The sequence below is a fragment of the Accipiter gentilis genome, chromosome W (genome assembly GCF_929443795.1).
Source record: "Accipiter gentilis chromosome W, bAccGen1.1, whole genome shotgun sequence".
Lineage (NCBI taxonomy): Eukaryota > Metazoa > Chordata > Aves > Accipitriformes > Accipitridae > Astur > Astur gentilis.
Genome location: NC_064918.1, coordinates 14,439,560 through 14,460,209, shown reverse-complemented (window position 1 = coordinate 14,460,209; position 20,650 = coordinate 14,439,560). Strand labels below are relative to the sequence as shown.

The 20,650-nt window shown below is 42.2% G+C and overlaps 2 protein-coding genes across 4 annotated transcripts in view; one reads left to right on the top strand and one right to left on the bottom strand.

Moving 5' to 3' along the window:
- Window positions 1–20,650, bottom strand: part of LOC126035303 (uncharacterized) — a 156,139-nt gene that overhangs the window by 88,858 nt on the left and 46,631 nt on the right. The window lies entirely within an intron of this gene.
- LOC126035290 (ADP-ribosylation factor-like protein 15) overlaps window positions 3,848–20,650 on the top strand; it is a 278,079-nt gene continuing 261,276 nt past the window's right edge. Inside the window, exon 1 of one of the 3 annotated variants that reach the window (XM_049793721.1) lies at window positions 3,848–8,445. In XM_049793721.1, the coding sequence (XP_049649678.1) occupies window positions 8,434–8,445 (12 nt within the window). In that variant the 5' untranslated portion in view covers window positions 3,848–8,433. The remainder of the gene's footprint in view (window positions 8,446–20,650) is intronic. The other 2 variants (XM_049793722.1, XM_049793720.1) reach the window with 2 other exon arrangements.

The following is a 20,650-nucleotide window of genomic DNA, read 5'->3' as shown; positions in this document are numbered from 1 at the left end:
ATTAATTAAACACAGTAAAAGCAACATCATACCTAATAAAATACACAAGAATAAAAGAAACCTCATTTTTTAACAAAGATACAAACCAACTCCTAAGTCCCCATCCCACAGCTAAATGCTCTAAGCCGAAATGACAGCTTTCTTAATTGTGTTAAAGCTCTTGACCAACTGCAGCGACGACAAATGGGACAAAGTTGACCACTAGCTCTCGTTGTCTTCCTTATCCCCTGCGTCATCTGTTGTGCTGTCCCTCCCATTCACAGTGGCAGAAGATTTCCACGGTTTTACCCAGTGAGCTGGTACCCACTTTGGTCCAGAATCTGTAATGACACACATATATCCTCTACTGGTTACTTGTACTTCTGCTGGGCCCATCCACTGTCCCATGTTCAAATCCTTATACATTACTTAAATTCCTGTTGTTTTTACTGTTGATAAATCATTGCTCAAGGCACTGCTATGAATTACCATGGGAGGGTTATTGGTGTTGCCTGCCAACCGCAAAAAATTGAGTACATTTAAAACTTTCCAAATCCTTTTTTGTGGGGAGAGACCTATTTCCCCTGTTTTTTGTTTAGCTAACAGTCCTTTAATTACCTGATGTGCCCTTTTGATAATACTGTAAAAGCAAACTTCTCTTGATCTTCAGGATGTAACGGTATAGTAAAAAAAAAACTCTTTCAGATCAATAATCAAAGTGTTCCAATCTCCTGGAATCATTACCGGGGAGGGCAATCCAGGTTGTAAGGCTCCCATATCATGCATTACTGCATGGATCACATGTAGATCGTGCAACAAATGCCATTTCCCATTTTTCTTTGGGATGGTAAAAATTGGGGTATTCCACGGGCTAGTAGAGGGAACTATATGTCCTGCCTCTAGCTGCTCTTGTACTAACTCTTGAATGTTGGACAGCTTTTCTGCATTGAGCGGCCATTGATCAACCCATACCGGTGTTTTAGTTTTCCATCTCAGTTTTAGGATTGGCTGTCTTTCAATGGCCGCAATGAAAAACCCTGAGTTGTCAGCCTCACACCCAGTTGACTCAAGATATCCCGCCCAATCAATGCGATGGATACGTTCAAAATGTATGGTCATGTTTTCACTTCAGAGCCATCAGAAAAACAGAAATTTAAATGCTCTTTGCTCACACTAGTGCATTGCATCCCACCAATTCCATAAATCCCTTCAGTGGTGTGTATTAGCTGCCATTCATCAGGCCATTTACTTCTGGGAATTATGGTAACATCTGCTCCCGTATCAATGATCATGTTAAAAAGAATGGTTTCGTTTTTTGGTCCCATAATTCTCACTGTCTCCTCTGGTTTTGACTTTTGAATATTTAAGGCCAATAGCACTGCAGGTGAACCAGAGGATCCAAAACCTGCATCTCCTTGCAAGAGTTCGCCAGATTTTGGTACTCGGGATTCAAACAGAACTAACTGTGTTATGCATGCACCTTTTGCAATATTCACGGGTGGCGTTATTGTTTGGACCATGATCATGATCACACCAGTGTAATCAGCATCAATTACTCCTGGTAAGACAAAAATCCCCTGTCGAGATGTTGACAATCGCCCCAACAATATCGCACATAATCCATGACCAAGAGGTCCTTTCATGTTTGATGGAATGCAATGCACCTTTGTGTCCAACAAAGTTACTTCTACTGCTGTTGCCACGTCCACTCCGGCACTTCCTGCTGTGGCGGAGGGGATGCTGTCCAGACACCCTGTATTTGTGTCATAGCATCCGGGGATCTTGCACTCAGTTGGGAGTTTCCCAAAACTCTGCTGCTGACATGATACTTCGATTTACATTCTTTAGTCATGTGGCCTCTTTTCCCACATCGATCGCATGGTGTTTCACCAGAGACTTTACCATAAACTTTACATTGAGCCTTAAAATGCCCTGGCTTTCCACAATTAAAACATTTCTTTTCTCCTGGCCTTTCCCCACTTTTTGTTTGTAGCAGAGGTTGCACTGCTGTGGCAAATGCAGAAGCAAAAAGAGCAGCTTTCCCTTGTTCACCCATATGGTCACAAGCTTCTAACATCTCGCTAACAGTAACACCTCGAGGTAACGTGCACAATACTCGCTTTGGTTTCGCATTTGCATTTTCAAGCGCCAACTGATCAAGCAACTTAACCTTCATGCTACTATCAAGATCTGCGTGAGATTCCGATGCGGTATGCAGTCTGTCTATAAACTGAGCAAACAGTTCAGATTCTCCCTGTTGAATATTAACATAGGAAGGAGAAACTTTTCCTTGCTCGGGTATGCTTTGGAGAGCTTTAAATGCCAATTCCTGTGATTGCATTAAAACTTGAGTATCAAATTGAGCTTGCCAAGCGGCGTTTGAAAATGGTCCAGAGCCCATCAGCATTTGAGCAGTACATTGAAATAAGGGATCATTTTGTTGACGTCCCCTATTTCCTGCCTCTGCATCATCGCAGAGTTCCTGCCACCTATGGAAAAAAATATAACCGTTGTGACGGCGACAACAAGGTTTTAGCAAGCATTCGCGAGTCATGTGGAGTTAAGGTTGACCCAGAAAATATATGAGACAAAACTGCCTGCGTAAAAGGAGATTTAAACCATACTGAGCAATTGCAACCTTTGCTTCTTTTATGATTTTTCCAATCAAATGGAACCTATTGATTAGGTCCACCCCCAGCCCCAGCAATAACTGGAAACGCTGTGGGAGCTGTTATGATTTCTCCCTCAATTAAGGCATTGCGAATAATTCCCTGCCATCTATTCCGGGGGTCCATTGTTTTTGGAAAGGTGGGGATTGGTTCCCTGGGAGGTGGAGAAGGCAGAGGTATAGGTGCAGGACAAGGAGGGGGCAGAGGTAAAAAAGGGTTTGAAGGAGGAGGAGTAGGAAGGGGGGGGGGGGAAGAGGAGGAGGGGGTGCATCAAAGGATACGGCTGGTGGTTTTTCTCGCTTTGCAGCAGCCTCCAACTGTGCCAGCTTTTCTGTTACTGACTGCAACTGCTGCGAAGTGAGCTCCGTCCCCTCTTCATGCTCTTGAGGCGACCCAGGCGTAGATGAAGGCAATGGAGGGTATATGCTAGGTATAATTTGTTCATGTTGAACGGCAGTATCTGGGGGCTGTTTTCTCGCAGGTGGATTTTTACTCGCTTCCTGATTCTGTAGGGTTTCCTTTATGCGTACAGTTCGGGAGGCTTGGGAACTGTCAGATGGCTGATTAATATTGGCAGTCCCAGGGAGTAGAGCAGAAGTCAAGGGCACAGGAGCAGGTGGACAAGCTCCAAAAAGTCTCTCTCGCTGCATTATGTTTTTCTCCCCACTTTTCCCCTTTGCTTGCGGTTGGAGAGATAGCAGCAAAAGCAGCCGCAGACACTTTACAATCTGCTTTCATTTCTTGCAGAGTTGTCTTAATTTCCATAAAGTTGCAAGACCTTTAGCTTCTTTAGACCCGTCACTAATTTCATCCCATAGGGAGGTTCCGATAGCTTCCCAGGTACTAAGCTCGAAAGCTGTACCCACACTAATTAAAAGGTTTCTGTCCTTGCTCCATTGTAAAAGCCGCTTTAAACAAGCTTTATCATATTTTTTGCCCCTCTCTGAGAGTATATGTTGGAGGAGCTTAACTACTGCTTCTTCTTTGGAAAGCGTAGGCCCCATCTCCTCCCCCGACCGCTCACCTCCTTTACGGGCGAGTCCTCACCTTGACGGGCGAAAAAACGGCAGCGCTGTCTTATCTGCCCCTATGGGCACACCAGCCGGGGCAGCCAGTCTTTCGGTCGGGATCCTCCCATCTTCCTCTTATCCTGCCATTCGTTCTCCAAATGTAGTGCAGAATTTGGGGGTCCCTGTTTGGGCGCCAATTGCGGGTGCATAATAATGGACTCAACGACAGATCATAGTTGAAGACCCTTTACTAGAGCATCAGACATCATTTTATACATTGGTTACATCTGTACATGTGCTTAGCTATTTTACTATTGGTTACACACATTATTCACGCGCTGTCCACGCGCCTAATTACACTTAATGATTGGTTATATCAACACTGTACACGCGCAGAAACATAGGACATAATTGGTTATACTAACTAAAACATATGAAACTTGTCTCAGTCTAATTGGTCAAGATAAACTGCTGAATTGAGGTTCTTTGTGCCAAGTTCCCTTTATCGTGGAATGCGCACCTGTGTTCTTCTAGTTGGCATCTTTCTTTTTTTTGTTGTCTTATTTATTCTGTTCAAGGCCTTCTAAAGGCGTCTGGAATGCTCTTGTGACTGTTAGCTAAATATGTGTCCACAGAAGGTGACACAGCCAACAGCCCAGCTGAAGTGCCTCTACACCAATGCACGCAGCATGGACAACAATCAGGAGTTGGAAGCCACCGTGCTGCTAGAAAGTTATGACCTAGTTGCCATTACTGAAACTTGGTGGGACAAGTCCCATGACTGGAGTGTGGGTATCAATGGTTACAGTCTGTTTAGAAGGGACAGGAGGGGTGGAGGGGTTGCCCTCTACATCAAGAAATGGATAGATTGTGAAGAGCTGTCTCTGAAGAACAGCCACGAGCAGGTTGAAAGCTTATGGGTAAGAATTAGAGACTGAGGCAACAAAGGGAATCTTGTGGTTGGTGTTTACTACAGGCCACCCAATCAAGGGGAGCCTATTGATGAAGCCTTCTTATTCCAGCTACAGGAGGCATTGCGCTCACAGGCTCTCATCCTGCTGGGCGACTTCAACCACCCCAACATCTGCTGGAAAAGTAGCATGGTGAGCTGTAGGCGATCCAGGAAATTCCTGGAGTGCACTGAGGATAACTTCTTAAGCCAGGTAATAGACAGCCCTACCAGGGGGGATGCAATACTGGACCTGATGGTCACCAACGCAGGTTAGCTAACTGGTGACATCAAGACTGGAGGCAGCCTGGCCTGCAGTGATCATGCACTGATGGAGTTCGCAGTCCTGAGGAATATGGGTCAGGTGAAGAGTAAAGTCAGGACCCTGAATTTTAGGAAAGCAAACTTCCAGCTGTTTAAGGAGTTAGTCAATAGGACCCCCCTGGGAATCTGCCCTCAGGGACAAGGGAGCAGGACAGAGCTGGCAGATCTTTAAGGATGCTTTCCATAGAGCACAAGAGCTCTCGATCCCCAGGTGTAAGAAATCAGGAAAGGAAGGCAAGAGACCAGCATGGATGAGTCAAGACCTGCTGGTCAAACTAAAGGGCAAGAAGGAAATGCACAGGCAGTGGAAGCAGGGACAGGTGTCCTGGGAAGAGCGTAGGGATGTTGCCTGGTTGTGTAGGGATGGGGTCAGGAAGGCCAAGGCACAGCTGGAGCTGAACTTGGCGAGGGATGCAAAGAATGATATAGGTATGTCAGCCAGAAAAGGAACGTCAAAGAAAGCATACCCCCCCGATGAACAAGACTGTCAAACTGGTAACAATGGACGGGGAGAAGGCTGACCACTCAACCACTTTTTTGCCTCAGTCTTCACTGGCAACCTCTCTTCCCACACCTCTTGAGTGGATAGACCTCAAGGCAGGGAGGGAGCAAAGTCCCTCCCACTGTAAGAGAAGATCAGGTTCGAGACCACCTGAGGAACCTGAACATACATAAGTCTATGGGACATGATGAGATGCATCCTGAGGAAATTGGCTGATGTAATTGCCAAGCCACTCTCCATGATATTTGAAAAGTCATGGCAGTCAGGTGAAGTCCCTGGTGACTGGAAAAAGGGAAACATTGCACCCATTTTTAAAAAGGGTAGAAAGGAGGACCCTGGGAATTACTGACCTGTCAGCCTCACCTCTGCACCTGGGAAGATCATGGAACAGATCCTCCTAGAAGCTATGCTAAAGCACATGTAGGACAGGGAGGTGATTCGAGGCAGCCAGCATGGCTTCACCAAGAGCAAGTCTTGCCTGCCCAACCTAGTGGCCTTCTATGATGGAGTAACTACATCAGTGGACAAGGGAAGAGCTATGGATGTCATCTATCTGGACTTCTGTAAGGCTTTTGACACTGTCCCCCACAACATCCTTCTCTCTAAATTGGAGAGGTATGGATTTGATGGATGAACTGTTCAGTGGATGAGGAATTGGCTGGATAGTCACATCCAGAGAATAGTGGTCAATGGCTCAATGTCCAGATGGAGATCAGTGATAGGTGGTGTCCCTCAGGGGTCTGTATTGGGATCAGTACTGTTTAATATCTTCATCAATGACATAGTGCGATCAAATGCACCCTCAGCAAGTTTGCAGATGACACCAAGCCGAGTGGTGCAGCTGACACGCCTGAGGGAAGGGATGCTGTTCAGAGGGATCTGGACAAGCTTGAGAAGTGGGCCCATGTGAACCTCATGAGGTTCAACAAGGCCAACTGCAAGGTCCTGCACCTGGGTCAGTGTTTGTTTATTTTTGTTTGTTTTTTTTTTTAAACCATCTCACTTGATATTGTCTTTCTAGATTTCATATCCCACAGTCATATTGAGAAGTTTCCTTCTATTTCCCCAGCAAGACAGATGGTATTGCTAATGTTAAAAATTTGTGGAAAAGCCTACAGGTCAGATGTCAGTTTCCATTATAAGACACTAGCATTGCTTTCACAGGTGGTTGGGGGAATTAATACTATAGGATAAAGAAGATAAAAGTCTTACCTGCCTACATCAAATTTCTCAGAAATAACTTTACTCAAAGGTTCTGCTGAATGTAGTTTAGCTACTTTGGTCCCCTCAGACAACAGTTTGTTTCTACTTCCCAGGAAGTGGCTGGACATTGCCTGCTGATGGGAAGTAGAGAATAAATCTCTTGTTTTCCTTTGCTTCCGTTTGTGACCTTTGCTTTTGCTTTATTAAACTGCCTTTATCTTGACCCACGAGTTCTTTTCCATCTTATTTTCTCCCCCCTGTCCTGCTGAGGAGGGGAGTGATAGAGCAGCTTGGTGGGCACCTGGCAGCCAGCCAAGGTCAACCCACCACACCCTTCTAAATAAGAAGGGACTAAAGCATAAAGCCTGGAGGCACCTAGAGTGGTAGTGCTGAAGTTAAAAACCTGTGATTCATGATACATGTGCTCCACTGTTGCCCAACACTAGAGGTACATAGAAAGCAAAAATGTGAGTTTTCAACATTAAAGTTTGCAAGTGTCTTCAGTTGTGCTTCTAGGCATTCCCAAAATGAAATAGTTTGGTTTTACTAATACTACAAATTACTAAACCTTAAGCCATACATAACAAGCTCTATTCCAAAGATTTGGCACCCCCCTTTCTATATGGCCTGATGGTCTTGACTAACTTTTTAAAATGTGTGCCTGAAATATTTAGGCTCAGCACAAAATATAGCGATAACTTCCTTTTGGCTGACAGCTAGAGGCTATGCATTCACACCCACTCCTCTATCCACAGCAGGGGAGACCCCTCTGCGTGAAGTGGTTCAAACCCTCATCTCACATGCCACAGGAAAGCCCTAATGACCAGGCAACAGACCCACCTAGGTGGAAGCCCCAGTCCCCTTCCCTGCTAATCCCCATGTAATAAACAGGACCCAGGGGACCTCTGGTTGAACCCAGCCCATTTCCCCCATTTCAAAACACCAGCTAAATGCCCAGATAAATACAGCTGCTTGTTCTCTCTATGGACTCACTTTCTCTGGAGCATGTTTCAGTTTTTAAAAGTTAGGGGTTCAGCATTTATCTTCATAGGCCTTTGTGATTTCCCTTTTGTAACAATTAAGTTTTCTCCTACATTGTGTGGGGAAACTGGACACCCAGGATGGAGCTGTCATGCACCACAGAGTCCACAACCAGCTGCTCATGGCCTCCTTGGCACTCACCTGCTCTACCAGAGCACCCACACCTTTGCATTGACAAAAGTATAGTTAGCACATAGGAGCAGAAGGAATCCTTTGCACCTACTTGGCTTTTTCCAATTCAGGCAGAAGCTCTGGGGTAGGTAATATCTCAAACGGGGCACAGGAACAGCAGCTAGAGGATGACCCTCGCGGGTAGCCCAGCCCACCACACGCCCGCAAGAAGCCGATGAAAATACCCCGATACCCCTTACCCACATCGCCAGTTTCTCTGCTGGGCGCGTACGCCTTTAAGAGCGTCCTCCTCGCGCCCTACGTGTGTGATCAGCTGATAGCGACGTCGTGCGCGGCGAAACGGGATAGAGCTTCTCGGTGTTGGGTTGGGGGTCGGCTGTGCGCTTGCTGTTTCTTTCTCCTCATTTCGCGCGCAGGGCTGCTGTGGTGTGTGCAACAGCAGTAGTGGGCGGCTCTGGCGGTGCTGAGCCTCCACCAGCCCTTATACCTTGCGGCGGTGGCTGAGCTCCCCGTGTCTGCCGAGCCCGACGGGGCAGCGTCAGGAAGTGCCGCTTCCCCTCGCAGTGGGGCGCCTGCGGTCCCGGAGACTTCTTCGGCAGCGTGGCGCCCGGCGCCACCCGGTACATGGATTACCTGGTAGGTCCCTGGCGGGAGCATCTTACCGAGCGCGCAGCTGCTATAGTGGCGTTTCTGGTGTAGGTGTGGCGGCGGGAGCGCAGGTCCGTGGGTGCCCGCTGGGGGCGCGGGCAGGGGCCTTGGGCGGGTACTGCGCCCCGAGGGACGGCCGCACTGCCTTTCCCCGGCCCGCGGGGCTGTTAAACGGCGGTAAACTGGCTTGGTTCCGCTGAAGCACGTGGCGGCCCCGCTCATTTGGCTGCTATTAGATTACTAAAGCCGTGACCCGGGTTGCTGGTTTTTTTCCCTAAATGTACGAGCATAGCGTACGCTTGAATGAACTAAATTGTCACCCTGGGCGGGATCAGCTGCGCGCCCAGGCAGCCTGGTATTCAGGAGTAACGTTTATTGCTCTTTAATGAATATTGGCTTTATTTGTTTGCGAGAGATTGTATCGCAGGCGCACACTTTAGGCTGGGGTCGTAGTTGGTGTTCAGACTCACCGATGTACACACTCGGCAAGTAAATTCTGTGGCACGGCTAGGTAATAAGCTGATGACTGTTTTAGTGTGGTGCCTGTTTACCTGGTCTTTGCAATAGAACAGCAGGAGAGTGTAATGGGTACATCCCATGATTCAGGTTTTGTTGTTTTGAGCGCTAGCCTATAAACTGTGCATCCTTTGTTGTGAAGTGCTGTGAAAAGTCAGTTCGGGCAATGAGTAGGTCTCTTCTGGCCATCCCTGTTTGCTATTGATGCTTGGTGGGACCAGTCAAGAAGTATTTGGAGTCAGAAACTTGACTCAGCTTTTGTGTTGTCTTCACGTGACGTGTGTGTGGGTGTAGGCTTTCCAGAGGTTTATCAACCAGTCAACAAAATCTCTGGAGATGCTCTTTTTAGTGGATTGTTTTGAAGGCTTGCCATATCGAGATGATAGCTGTGTGCAGTGGCTGACTTTTCTTTCTCTGACAATGAAATTAACTAAACCAGAAATACATTAAATATTTACTTAATATTCTTGTGTCCATATAGATTAAATTTATTTTGCTTTGGATTTTTTTTAACTATAAAAAGGTTGGGTTTTTTGGTTCTTTGTGCATTTGTTACTTGTTATGAACTATTTTACTTGGGTATGTGTGCACACAGAAGCTAAAATTTGGATAGTTTCTGAGTAATTGAACTAAACTTTCAAATTTTAGATGAATAGACCTTGAAGTGACTTCAGAGTTTATTGGTTTTGTCTTGACCTCAAGTTCTAGATAGTTAGGGTTTAGGCCAAGTCTTTTTTGACTGGGAAAGCTGCATATACCAAACTGTGGTGTTAATAAAAACAGTGATAGTAAAAGGAAAAAAAACAAAAAAACAAAAAAAACAAAAAACAAAAATTTGAGCAACTTCTATTTCCTGGACAGCCTACATTTTAAGACATTTGCTTTTATTTAATTGGACAGGTTTGATCTGGAGTGGTAACACAGGATAGATCATGATCACTTAATGGTTCTGATCTACTTCAGATCCTGTCTTTCCATTGCTGTTATGTTGTTTGGTATCTGCAGGTCACGGAAAAAATTCTTTTATTACAAATGGCATTATGGAAGCATCTGTTTGAAGGTTAGTTTTCCTTCACTGAAACTTTGTTCTTTGAATAAGGAAAGATAGGGAAAGGTCCATGCTAGGAACCCTGGATTTTTCCTCTGAGGCACATACAGGTGTTTGATAGATCACCTGCAACATGAAGAACAAAGGTCTATATAGCCTTGCCCTCTTACCGTTTGCTAAATTTCCCTCCCATCATGTGAATTTTGTCTTTTCTCAGGTAACTATAAGGATTATTGGGCTGTCTGTTGACTCATTTATTAGATATAATATCCTTGATGTTTTATACCCTCTGTAGAGCACAATGGCTTGTATCTTAAGATATTATCCCCCCTTTCAGTTTGGGAAGCTGATTAGGCATGAGGATGAGGAGTCTGACAGTTCTTTCAAGATAAAGATATAGCTGAACATGAGAAAGAAGGCAACTAATGTACAGGGTGCATGCAACTGTATTAGTGTTTGGATCAGATGTGAACTTTTGAAGTGAATCTTAGTCATATCTACTTACTGTACTTAAGTTGGCATTGCAGAGTGATCACAGATCGCATGAACTTGAGTTTTTTCAGATGAAACCAGATTGAAAGATGCACTGAACTAATGGGTTTTCAGTCCACAGGACCAGATCAGAACTAGTCTGAAGTAAAATGTCTGAAGTAAGTAGTATGAATACTTGGTCTTCAGTACTGGCTCTTGCTATGCTGCACTACTTGCTACTGTATACATAGCCAGGGTAACTTAATCTGGAAGTGAGAGTGCTGCTGCTTCTGATTACTTTCTGTATCAGCGTAGCAATGTAGGAAGACACCCAAAACAAATTTCTGAGACCCTCACACAAAGCAGTTATTGTGGCTAGATTCCTGTTGGTATTTGAGCTCTATGAAGCATAGCGTTCAAATCTAAATCAACTGGGAATGGCAAATGGAATAAATTATGGGAGACAACTTCCCCTGAATGAGCATGCTTGCTTTAAGTTTGGGAGTTCAAGAACCTGATCTGGCTGAAGACCTGGAAGAGAGGCGCTCTGAAAAACAAATCTTCCTCCTTGGTAGAATCTACCTAGCCAGTATTGCAAACAGTTTTTGCTGAATGAAAGATGTTATCAGCAATATAGAAAGGGCAATAAAAATATTGGTGACTTAACTCACTGGAAATCACTTGGCTGAAGACAGATCAGTGAGCAGTAGTGCAGAATTCTGTTGCAGAAGATTATAGAAGTTAAATGCTGTATTAGCTCATCCTGCAATAGGAAGCATTATTGAATTCCCCAGGTAAACTTTTGATTCCAAGGTGGCTGTTACAAACACTGAAACTTGATACAGCTTCCTTGGGAACACAAAAGAATGCCTTAATATGGTCATAATTTCCAGCACAAGATTCTGTGAAGTCACAGGAGTATTGCAGCTCCAGAAATTTCATTCTTTTCAGATACACACACTGAAGAAACAAGTGAATTACACATTTAAAATCAAATTACCATTTTGCTTTTTCCATGGTGAGTCTTGCATTAGAGTGGTAGGTGTTATTACATCCAAAAATGTGTCCCAGTTCCTGAAAATGTGCTAGTCTGTGTTACAAATAGCCCTATAGTGTCCTTTTGAATTACTACCAAGGTTCAATATGTATTGGGCCCCATGTTGCTCTGCAATATGCTGCTCCTAAATTCTTCAGTTGGAGCTCCAAGCTTGAGGCAATGTGGTAATGAATTTCACAAAAGGTTTGAAATGCAAGCTTTTAGTAAGTGAGAAAATCTGCATTTAGTAAGGACAGAATATTCCTCCTAATACACCATGCTTATTACCATTTTTGGCTTGTCATTATCATCAGCTCATGTTTTTTAATATTGCCAGCTTGTGATGTTTATTCTCTTAAAGCCCGAGTTCTGAAGTTTTGTGATTATGTGATATCAGCTTTCCATTAACAAAAGAAGCATTTTTAGTTTTGAACTTAAAAGCCCAAATGTGGGCCTGTGCAGCTGTAAGGGGGGAAAAAAAAGCATTGCTTAAAATCTTGTGATTGGATTTTGGCTCATAATACTATGGAATATGTTGGTTTTGCTTTTTTTCACTTTGTGTGCAGCAAAACTTTCTGAAGTGCAAACTGTCTGACTAAATAAAAGTCCTTGGGGACGTAAATAGGGTATTTGCAAGTGAATAAGCAATTGGCTCATCTTATGCTGGAGCTCTTCAGAGTACAGAACTTTTCTTTTGTCTCACTGGCAGCCTGGTAAGGTGACTATATTAATTGCCAACACGAGGGTGTAAGTAGCCTCCTGCTATCTGAGGAAGAGACACAAAGCAGGAAGTCTAGCTGACAAGTCCTCTTATGTTTAGATGCAGTCCTCCCCTACAGCTTTGTTGCTTATAAGGACAAACAGCAGGAAGAACATGAATCTTTGCGCAGTGCTTTGTTTTTATGGTATATGTTTTGGTGGAACAGTGTCGTGGTTTCAGCTCAGCCGGTAACAAAGGACCACGCAGCCGCTCGCTCACTCCTCCGCCCCCCTCCGGTGGGATGGGGAGGAGACGGAGGAGAGAAAAGAAAAAGAAACTGGAACCTCGAGGGTTGAGATAAAGGCAGTTTACTGGGACAAACACAAAGAAATTACAACAACAACAACAACGGCACTAATGAAAAAGTATACAAAAAGAGTGATGCACAGTGCAACTGCTCACCACCCAGGACCCGACGCTCCGCCACTTCCCCCACCGAAAACAGAGACCACCCCCTGGCCCGCTCCCCATTTATATACTGAGCATGATGGCACATGGTATGGAATAGCTCCTTGGCTAGTTCAGGTCAGCTGCCCCGGCTATGCCCCCACCTCCCAGGTTCCTGTAAAAATTAACTTTATCCCAGCTGAATCCAGGACAAACAGTAGAAGAAAAAACTTGTTCACAGGACCACATTAGCTTTTGGCATTGGAGAGCCAGTAGGACCTGTTGATATGGGGAAAGTGACTTTGCAGCACAAATCTAAAACATAGCCCCATACTAGCTACTATGAAGAAAATTAATTCTACCCCCCCAGCTAAACCCAGCAGCTTGCAGATCTGATTTTTTTTTTTCTTGTTATGACTTGGAGCTTTTGGATGAAGAATTATCTGTTTTCTACGTTTTTAACAACTTTTACAGCAATTACTGCCTAGTCTTCCACTATGATTTTTGCCTCTAATGGAGATGAAAAACTTTGAAGCAATTAAAAATGAAGTAATCATTCTGTAAACTGTCAATAATAAGTTTCATAAATGAGTGTTGGTAGCACTGCTCTGGCAGTGAATAAGAGGGAGAAGAGAATGCAGAGATTACAAGGGAATTTCATGTTTCTGTTGTATAAACTGCATATGCTTTGTATGGGCTGATGCAGAGACAAATATTAAGAGTGCATATTGAACCTCGGGGGGGGAATCATACTACCCCTTTTGATATTAGTAATAAAATGGCAGATTAAATTCAGTGTTGATAAATGCAAAGTTATGTATATTTATAGCAGAAGTCACCTGACAGTACAGATGCATGGATAGGCTCTAAAATACTGTCAGTGCTCAGGAAAGGGAGAGGCTACTTCTTTAAAATGTCATCTCAACCCTGACAGCTGTCAACAAGTTTAGAGTATTAAGGAAAAACTCATTTTTACACTGCTTAAATGCAAGATTTGCTGTTGTCTTAAATGCTACATTTCTGGTTGCATCATCTCAGAAAGAGTATTGTAAAACTAAAGATATAGAGAAGGGTGACAGGGTAATCAAAAGAAAATGATTGCTTCCATAAAAGGAGGTATTAAATAGTTATAGCCCTTCATGCTGAAGAAGAGACAGCTGAATGGTGTGGGGAGGCAATATTATAGACATCTTTGAAATCATAAAGAGAGGGTGGAATAGGCAATAAGTCATTTCTCCCAATAGAACAACTTGATGACAGTTATAATCCAGGAATTGCTTTTTCCCCACAAGTATAGTTGAATTCTGTGTCTCACTTGTGCAGTGATGTCAGGGAGGTCAAAATGAGTAGACTATGAATTTGTACAGTTTCTTGGAAGACAGGCCCATTGGGGAGGTATTAAACATGATGTTTGTGGAGATCCTGAAGCTGTGATTGCTGGAACCTGAGGATGTAGCCATGAAACATGGTTCCCTGTATGTCCTGGTGCTTATACATCTCAAGCTTATAGCATCCTGGTGCTAAACATCTCCACTCCCCCCTCAGGGGACAGGTAGATCTAGTTCCAGAACAGGAAATTGCTGATAGAAAATGGAGATATTCTGGATAATGCCCAGGAACATTCCCCAGTGTAAGCAGAATTACATTGACTGCACAAGAGGTGAGACTTTATTCAGAGGGATTTATGAAGCTACTTAATCTGCTCCAGGGACATGTAGTTGAAGGATTCTTTCTGCTTGGAGGTGCTGCCTTGACATATGAGCAGAGGTTATTGGCCTTCCAACATTTGTATCCTAACCAATTTATGACTTTATGTAAGGCACACAACACTGAGTGAACCTGAAACTACACAGCCTGTGTAGAGTGGAGTGATGATGCACTCTACAGTGAATGATCTCTCAATATTTTAGTTTTGCCTAGAAATTTGCATAATTTCAGGTTTCAGCAAGACTGGAAAAAAGATCCAGAATTGCTGAGAGATGTCTGTGCTGTTTTTGCAGCTATTAATTTTCTGTTGTCTAATCTGCATCTTTCACTGTCTGAACCATTGCAGTCCTGGAAACAGTCATGGAAAACTGTTCTAGTGAGAATATTGCCTAAAAGAGGGGAGAGCATTGTTCTCTGTGGACACGTATTTAGCTAATGGTCACAAGAGCATTCCAGACGCCTTTAGAAGGCCTTGAACAGAATAAACAAGAAGACAAAAAAAGAAAGATGCCAATTAGAAGAACACAGGTGCGCATTCCACGATAAAGGGAACTTGGCACAAAGAACCTCAATTCAGCAGTTTATCTTGACCAATTAGACTGAGACAAGTTTTGCATGTTTTAGTTAGTATAACCAATTATGTCCTATGTTTATGCGCGTGTACAGTGTTGATATAACCAATCATTAAGTGTAACTAGGCGCGTGGACAGTGCATGAATAATGTGTGTAACCAATAGTAAAATAGCTAAGCACATGTACAGATGTAACCAATGTATAAAATGATGTCTGATGCTCTAGTAAAGGGTCTTCAACTATGATCATATTGATCTGTTGTTGAGTCCATGATTATGCTCCCGCAGTTCTCTGGTGCATACACTTGATTATTTTTTATGATGACAAGAATTCTTGGATCCAATCCTATTTTCTCTTCACATATCATTGGCTTTCCATCAGCATCAGGTTTCTTCTAGTCTCTAAAGTCAGATTTATTTTTCTAATGATTATGTACAAGAAGGCTGGTATTTTAAAAAAATCTAATTATCCCGCATTAAAGGAGAACATGAAAATATTTTGTCTTTTATCCCTGAGAACTGTATTAAAAAAGAATTTTGGGAGTTTAAATTAGAAATTTTATTAATGGAATGTGCTAAAGGGCTGTGACATCTTGTTTAGGAAGAGGAGCCTTCAGGTTACTACTTGTTCAGTGCACAAGCTTAGCAAACAGCAATTCTGGTCAAAGTTCCTGCCACCTGTACTGTAGTATAGTTGTGTTTGCTTTTGGGTACCTGTACGTTCTTTAAAACACAAGAGAATTTTTCATGCTCCTTACATATAGGTACCTTAAAATCTGCATATTGTTTACACTTGTATTGCTAATTTTCACATTTCTTATGTACAGAAAAAGATGCAGAGAGAAGAGTGGAGGGGGGGGAAAGTTGTGGTGGGTTTTTTGTGTGGTGTGTTGTTGTGTTTTTTTTTTTTTTTTTTTTTTTTTTTTTTACCTGGAAGGTCCAGTAATTCCAAGTGATTACTGGGGTGGACCACTTCTTTATAAATGTGCAGGTGGACATCTTAATCTTTATTTAATAAAGCAACACGTCACCAGAAAAAACTCGGAACAACTTTTCTCGTATTGCTTTGGTTTTGTGGTCTTGGAACTATACTTAGTGCTGTAATTTATATAGGATTATGGCAAAGCAAGCTGTGGTCAAGGTGAGTATTTCTGTTGGTTGGCAGAATGAGGACACCAGCTCCTGCAGTTCTGTCAGGTGTTGAGCCTTTTGTTTCTTTTCTGAGAAGCTGATTAGGATCCCCCCCATTTTGTCCATCAAGGTTCTTGAGACTTGTGCTTTCAACTAAGTGATTTCAGCTTTAAGTGATCAGTTGCAGAATATGTTCTAATTAGTCTTTTCAAAACTTGCTCTCTTGTAAATATTATGGGTAGGAACTTCACTTTGTATTTGGTGAAGATTATAGATATTAAAACAATGAATGTGTGCAATTGCAGACTAATGTGTGCCTGCATCAGAGCTGTATGAGGTTTTTTGGTTTTAAACACCAAATACTGAAAATAATTTGTACTGATAGCTGAATGCTTGGAAAAAAACACCTGAACAAATGCTTGTGGTGAATGAAAGATTGCACAGCTGCAAGGCAGACATCTTTCTAAGTCATTATTAAGTCATGTTTTTACAACATAAGATTAAAATAACAAAGTTCTGGGCAAATATGTATGTTAGCCATGAATTTAGTTTCCAGCTGGAGAAATTATTTAATGTTTGTGAGATGACCCTTTGCCTAAGCAGAAGAGTACATATTGGCAGAAATGCATGCTTATGTTGACATACTCAACCTGAAGACTCCTTTTCTCACTTTAGACATTTTAAGTGACTTCTATTAAGAATAAGTCTTTGTGGAGTTGTATCAAACAAGGTATCTTTCTTTGTAATACTTGTAGGTATATTTTTACATTATTTTTTATTTTACTTTCATGTTTACCATGTAAAATCCTTTTAGAAAGCAACAATAAACTGTAAGTAAACTAAATGCAAATTCTCCAACAGTTGTTTTGTTGTCCAATTATATGGTGCAAAATGAGTTGCAAATCCAAAGTAATGAAAGATTACAAGTATCAAGAATAAATTCCCCATTGCATCTGCATTATCGCATATATTGTAATTCTGTGATCAGAGTGATAGTCTGTAGGATAGTATCATTAAACATCTAATTATTTACATCAATACCTGACACTTTTCCAGTGATTAAACTGAAATAATATTGGGAGGGAATGTAGATTTTTTTCGGGGTGGGGTGGGGGGGGTGCGGTGGGTGTGTGTATGTGTGTGAATATAAGAGAAAAACTAACAACAGCATTGGAGTTAATGATCTTTTTAATGCTATAGACTGCAGATCACAAGCATTATCTTGGAGGCTTGGGGAAGGGATTAGCTTAATATTTAATTGGGAAATGCATAGGGGAAACATTCACTGATACTGTATGTGACGGTAGGAAGGGGAGATAAATTTAGAATTCATGGCCTGTAATAACTTGTTGATTTCAAAACATTGAGTAGCAAACCCAGCAACACATGAGTAAGGTAACTGATGTAGCTCACTCTGTTCTACTGAAGCAAGGGTCCACAGGTGCTTACTGGGGAATTTGAACTGTAGCTTACTTCTCCCATGAATGTAAAGCCTTGAAGTACTGCACAAAAATTTTAAAAATAAAAATAATGCTGTACTTGTTTGTCTAGAATAAAAGCAAACTAGATAAATTGAGAAATTGTAATGGTATGCTAATGCTGCACATTTACTTCCCTTGCAACCAGAAATAATCTTTTTACTTCATATACAATGTTGGGTCTGCCATCAACATAAAAATCTGTCAGGATACTGAAAATGCAAATCACTGCATGTATCATCCTATGTTTAAGTAGGGGCTTAAATTGCAGCAGATTCAGGTTAAACATTAGGAAACTTTCTAGTAGGGAGGGTATTGAAGCACTGGACTAGATTGCTTGGGGAAGTCATCCATCCCTGGAATCCTTAGAATGAGGTCTGCAAATACTGTCAGGAGTGGTATGGGTATGGTTTATACCCCCACCCCACCACTTTGTGTAATATGGGATTTCTCAAAGTCAGTTCTACTCCTATCTTTCTATGACTTTTTTTTTCCTGTTGGAAACTCAGAGCAGAAGTCGTAGAATTGGATGTTTGTTGTGAAAGCTGAAGAGAAAAAAAAAAAATCCTTGCAATTTAAATGATGTTTTGAAGCAGCATTCCCTTGTCAGTAATAATATTCTAGCTTGCTTCCAGTAAGAAAAGAAAATCAACCATGCTGTTGAGGTTTGCTTTCAGCTTTTTGTGCTATACTTCTTGACTTTCAGGCAGTTCAGTGAAATATAGCTTATTTAAAATTTAAATTTAAAAGGTGTAGCAAGTTTTCTTTTGCTATGTGTTTTTTATTACTCATAATTCATAAGAGCTGCTCTTTTAATTTTGAAAGTCACAATTCTAAATGGGTAATTCATTTGCAATTTTTTTGGAGGGGAAGGGGTAAAAAGCAGAGGCAAAAAAAAAAGTTTTCACTACTACTGTTTGAAGTCTGTAACATCCAGCACTTTACCTTCAACATCTTAAAATACATGCAGATGAGGTGTGGACTTGGTAAACATATAGTAAAAATGTTCCACTTGATTGCTTTAATATTTACTTACAGTGACTTCTTGAATACCTTATTTAAAGGAATTCCTCAATTACGGTTCTGAATTGTCCTGGTTTCAGCTGGGATAGAGTTAACTGTCTTCCTAGTAGCTGGTACAGTGCTATGTTTTGAGTTCAGTATGCGAAGAATGTTGATAACACTGATGTTTTCAGTTGTTGCTCAGTAGTGTTTAGACTATAGTCAAGGATTTTTCAGCTTCTCGTGCCCAGCCAGGGCACAAGAAGTTGGCACAGGACACAGCCAGGGCACCTGATCCAAACTGGCCAACGGTGTATTCCATACCATGTGACGTCCCATCTAGTCTAGGAACTGGGAAGTGGGGGCAGGGAATCGCCGCTCGGGGACTGGCGGGGTGTCGATCGGCGGGTGGTGAGCAATTTCCCTGCGCATCATTTGTACATTCCAATCCTTTTATTACTACTGTTGTCATTTTATTAGTGTTATCATTATCATTATTAGTTTCTTCTTTTCTGTTCTATTAAACCGTTCTTATCTCAACCCAGGAGTTTTACTACTTTTTCCGATTTTCTCCCCCATCCCACTGGATGGGGGGAGTGAGTAAGCGGCTGCGTGGTGCTTAGTTGCTGGCTGGGGTTAAACCACGACATGAATAAATCATTGTAAGCCTGGTTTATTGTACTTGACTGTATATAAAAAATGGGAAACCTACAATAGGTTTTATTGGAAAGGGAAGTTACATTTATCTTCTGGCTTCTTTATGCTATTTAAAGAAGGTGTTTTTTTCCATCTGAAATTCATAGCCTATATTCAGCCTCTCTGGGATACTGCAGAAGACTAGAATTGTGGCATCACAATAGATTGGCAGTTGAGAGTAAAAACTTAATATGATTATTCACAGCTGTAAGAGTAGATTAAATACAATATTCAAGGCAGTAAAGAGTTCTATTTTAAACGTGAAAATCTCAGAAAATTAAAGGAGTATGGATTTAGAAATGTAGGAAGGTATATGCATTATTTTGGTATATGGAGGAGAGAATTTGAATGATGATACAGGGAAAGAACCACTATAACTATGGAAGCTCTTTACAGTCCACTAAGAAGCCAGAAAGCACATTATTGTCTTAAAATGTCTCTTGAAGGTTGTTTTTAAACCAGAGTATATAAAAATAAATGGGACTGAAAACTTGCATGCAAAATATTAATGTTGTGTACAGGCATTTTGGGGAGCATTGCCTAATTTGAGGCCTACAATGAAATATTGAATTAGTAAGTGCAACAGTGTTGGCAGGTGCTTCTTTATGAAAAGTAATGATTATCTGCATAATCTCAATTTATAGGGCATTTTTCTCAGCTTGTTTAGTACAACCTTACACGAGAAATGTGAAGTAGTGTACTATCAGGTGTTTCTTTCAGGGGGGAGGTGGGAGAAAAACTTTAATTCTTAATAAATAGCATTCTTAGTAATGTCTTTATTTTAATGTCTTTAGACTATGTCTGAATGTATCCAGCTCTCATTTGCTGTTTGTAGAATTGGCATTTATGTGGTAAGGCAATGTTCTAACTAAAAATAATTTTTGTTAGTGTTAATGCGATTTCAGTGAAAAGAAGTCACTTCATTTTTTGGGATCAGGATTAAGTAATGCAGTTAGCAAGAGAGATGTGTCATATTAGTTCACATAAACAGACTACAGCATGATTTTATCCTGTCAAAGATTTACTAACACCAGTACAGAACACCTTCTCCCCACCCCTCCCTTCTTCCTGGGCTCAACTCCAATCCCGATTTTCTCTACCTCCTCCCCAGCAGCACAAGGGGATGGGGAATGGGGGTCCTGGTCAGTTCATCACACATTGTCTCTGTTGCTCCTTCCTCCTCGGGGGGAAGATGACTCTCAGTCTTCCCCTGCTCCAGTGTGGGGTCCCTCCCATGGGAGACAGTCCTCTACAAACTTATCCAACGTGGGTCATTCCCATGGGCTGCAGTTCTTTACAAACTGCTCCAGGGTCTCTTCCATGGGCTGCAGTCCTTCAGGCACACTGCTCCAGCGTGGGCTTTCCCATGGAGTCACAGCCATGTTCAGG